Genomic DNA, 4,276 nt, shown 5'->3' on the forward strand with positions numbered 1-4,276 from the left:
TCAAAGGCTCAATTATCATATTATATAATATATAAAATTAGGTAAATATAAATAAATCAAGCAAGCACTATCGACGCATGAACACATATAAAATATGAAGTCAAGCAACAACTTTGAAATTATAAAATTTATTATGATAACGTTAATTTTGTCATTACAATCTAATATATAAATTTAATCACTCATATTAAAATCATACCAAACATTAAATATGATATCTTATATTTTATTTATCCTTAACTTATCTTTATATTATATATCATATGTTTATCCTATCATGTGTATCAAACTATGCTTAAGGGTATTAAGGATATTTTTGTCTATTTTTTAATGTTTTAGGAAGTGTAAACAAAGTTTTTTAGGTATAGAAAATTAAGATAAAATTGAGTTTAGATCCGGTGAGTTAAATTTAACCTTTAATTGGCCGAAATTTGGAAGCGTTTACCAGATTAAATTTTAATATTTTATAATTTATTGCAAGATTAACTTGTTAAATGCATGGAAAAATCGGAATAAACGTTTTGACTTGTGATAAAAGAAAATATTATCAGTTTATTAGATGAATAAATGAATTGATTTATCGTCGCTAAACAACACAGTAATTGAATATCAGAATGACCTAAGAATTATACATATTAGTCCCCGACGGCATCTTCCGTGCCATTACCTCCAACAACTCTTCCTCTTCCTCCTGCTCTGTTTTTTCGCCTAAAAATCCGATCTTTAACAGATTCCAATCTTCAAATAAAGTTCAATTTTTCATCTTTATCTTGAACCCCATTTATCAAAAACCATTTCATAAATTAATTCATAGAAAACACCCCAAATTTGTCGAATGGGTGGAGATGGGAAACCCCGACGATGGAGGATCTCTTTCCACCGACCGTCCTCAGCCACCCCCGTGCCACCGTCTGAATTCGTATGCCCCATTTCCAAGTCCTTAATGTTCGACCCCACAATTGTTTCTTCCGGCCAGACCTTCGAGCGCATAGCAGTTCAAGTTTGCAATGATTTGGGATTCATTCCCACGCTCCCCGACGGCTCGAAGCCGGACTTCTCGACGGTGATTCCTAATTTAGCCCTCAAGACCGCCATTCAGAACTGGTGCTCGAAATCCGGGTGGGCTCGTCCAAACCCACCAATATATTCGGATATCGAGTCCATTATCAATCTTCTGATGGGTTCTTGTACCTCGAAGAACCTTGATTGTTCGACGAATAGAGTTTCAGATAGAGAATTGTTAAAGGGGGTTGAGGAAATCCCTCAGGTTTTATCCTCACATGCCGCGACTGAACCAAATTCTCGAGATTTTTCCTCTTCTTCCAGTTCTGATGATTCATCTATCACCAACATGTCGCCACTATCGCAATTTAGAACTCGCCCTTCTTGCTTTTCTTCTTCGTCTTTGTCTTCGCCTTCTACCTCATCAGAATTCATTCCGGTTGAGTCTTCGTTGAATGATGTTTCAGCTCGATCTTCCACTTCTCACGTGGAAGATGAGAATTTTGTGAGCAAGATTCAGAGTATGGATGTTTATGACCAAGAACGGGCTCTGATTTGGGTAAGGGAAACCACTAAAACTGATGAAGAATCAAGAGCCACGCTTTGCACGGAGAAGCTGTTATCTGTTTTAAAGCTGGCATTGATTTCACCTTTTGCCACCTTGCAGACAAACGCTGCGGCAACTTTGGTGAACCTTTCGATCGAGAAACGTAACAAGATCAAGATTGTGAGAGCTGGCATTGTGCCTCTGTTGATCGAGGTTTTGAGGAACGGCTCCGATGAATCGAGGGAACATGCCGCCGGGGCGATATTCAGTTTGGCGATTGAAAATGAGAACAGGACTACAATCGGCGTGCTTGGAGCTTTGCAGCCACTGATGCACGCGCTAAGATCCGGTAGCCAGCGGTGCCGCCTCGACTCGGCGTCAGCGCTGTATCACTTGACCCTGGTGCAGACTAATAGAGTCAAGATCGCCAAGCTTGGGGCTGTCGAGGTTTTATTAGGGCTGTTGGAAGATACAGATTTGGCAGCCCGTGTTGTTCTGGTGGTTTGCAACATGGCGGCGTGCGAACCTGGTAGGTCGGCGTTGTTGGAAGCCGGAGGAGTGGGGAGTTTGCTGGAGGTTTTAAGAGTCGGGAATGAAGTAGCATCCGAGTCGACACGGGAAAACTGTGTCGCCGCTCTGTATCTGCTGAGCTTCGGAAGCTTGAGGTTTAAGGGGTTGGCGAGGGAGGCGGGTGCGGCGGAGGTGTTGGAGGAAGTGGCCAAAACAGGGAGGGAGCTCGCCAGGGAGCAGTCGCGGAGAATTTTGGAGGGTTTACGGCATAGGGAGGAGGCGGAGGAGGTGGACTGGGAGGCGGTGATGAAGGGTGGAGTAGGCCACGCCGGGTATCGAGTTGACCGGCGTCATGGCCCTAACTCAACCGAGTTTTGAATTTGTGTGCGCTTAATTAATTATTTTTGATAATTTGGTGGGATCTGCAAATATTCGTGCCTATTTTATTGTATTTTGGATTTTCTTGAGTTTAATTAAAACGTATAAAATCGAAGTTTTTGAAGAAAATAAAAAGCATCTATTTCATTTTTTAATATTGATTTTTTAATATTTTTAAACCTAATCAAGTATTATCTTTTTTTTTAAAAAAAAACTATTAAACTAAAAAAAAAACTTTTAAACTAAATATTTTCCAATATTTTATCGGCTATTAATAATTGTAAATAACCATTCATAATAATCGTATCCCTAGTAAAAATAATAAAATAAAATAATCGTGTTGTTAGAAAGGTGTATTGGACTTTGAATCGGGGCTACATTTAATGTTGGAGTAAGTCTCATGTGAGACCGTCTCACGGATCATAATCTGTGAGACGGGTCAATCCTACTCATATTCACAATAAAAAGTAATATTCTTAGCATAAAAAGTAATACTTTTTCATGATTGACCCAAATAAGAGATCCGTCTCACAAATACAACCCGTGAGATCGTCTCACACAAGTTTTTGTCTTAATGTTGATATGTCAAATGCGTTGGCTTTGATTCGATTAAATCAAATTCCACACGTTGCGAATTTAATAAAAACATTTGGGGTCATTTTCATTGGAACAAAATAAAATAAAAATAATAATACTAAATTTTTAAAAATGTGGGAGTGGGAGCTAAATCTTGACCCGATTTATTTCATCTTACTCATGTGAGCATTGTCTCCATGATAGGATAGACGACCAAGATTTGTCCATGCATATATAAGACCCACTTTTTTTCTTAAATTGTATATGTGACAAGATCTTACTGTTGAATTTCAGTAAGTGTAGTACCCATATAGATAGGATCCGATTAATCGATTGACCCTCACCCACATGAGAGGGATTTATTTTGCTTTGCCGTTCCACAAGTGGGGCCATTTTATAATGAAACCCTGTAGAATAAAAACATATTCTTGACTTTCAAAGTCAAATTATATTATATTGAGAACGAGAACCCAATTGAACCGAAATTCAATGGAGGAGCGATTTAATATTTTTATGATTCATACATACATTTTTAATTAACTTACGATCAATAACATTTTTTTTGAATTATAATAATTATTTAAAAATGCCAAGGTTAGAACATATGACTTGTGCTGGTTTGAAATTTTAAAACGCAAATCATCTCAAAGAACTCGAAATTTCAACTCAAAAACCTAAAAAAACTCGCGAAACTCAAATTGTTGCATACAATTTTATATTGATACTTAACGAGATCCAATATCGATCTAATTATATTTTTGAAGAATATTGATTTTAAAATATGTGATTTATTATATATATAATGTTTATATTCTTGAAGAATATTAGACCTAGAATTTGAAGACATAAGATCAATATCAATATTTCTGAAAATACTCATATAATATGTAAGATTATCAATTTCATGAAGAAAATTGATGTCAGATAAAACATTAATAAATATTCATGATGAATATATGAAAATATACGTTGCATGCTTGGATTTAAGGAAAATTGCATATGTGCATGATTTTTATAAATGATGAAAATGATGATGTTTTGAATTATGTGAATTAGGTGTGGCTATCGATGTATATGTAAATGCTTAAGACGTATATGTAGATGATGATGATGATGCCTGTAGTAGCCCGAATTCCAAATTGGGTAATTAACGGATTAATGGTGATTAAGAAGGTTTAATGTGTAATTTTGACCGTGGTCATGATCGGACGGACCGAAGATGGTTCGGTAGCACCGAAGAGTTCGGACGATCCGAAGTGAGTT

At 36.8% G+C, this 4,276-nt stretch overlaps 1 protein-coding gene across 1 annotated transcript; it reads left to right on the forward strand.

The window, feature by feature from the left end:
- Positions 1-612: 612 nt before the first annotated feature.
- On the forward strand, positions 613-2,533 carry LOC140805844 (U-box domain-containing protein 40-like). The gene has a single exon (XM_073162182.1). It carries the CDS (start codon positions 836-838, stop codon positions 2,435-2,437), a length of 1,602 nt encoding a protein of 533 aa, XP_073018283.1. The 5' UTR covers positions 613-835; the 3' UTR covers positions 2,438-2,533.
- Positions 2,534-4,276: the final 1,743 nt, after the last annotated feature.

The sequence above is a fragment of the Primulina eburnea genome, chromosome 11 (assembly GCF_022965805.1).
Source record: "Primulina eburnea isolate SZY01 chromosome 11, ASM2296580v1, whole genome shotgun sequence".
Classification (NCBI taxonomy): domain Eukaryota; kingdom Viridiplantae; phylum Streptophyta; class Magnoliopsida; order Lamiales; family Gesneriaceae; genus Primulina; species Primulina eburnea.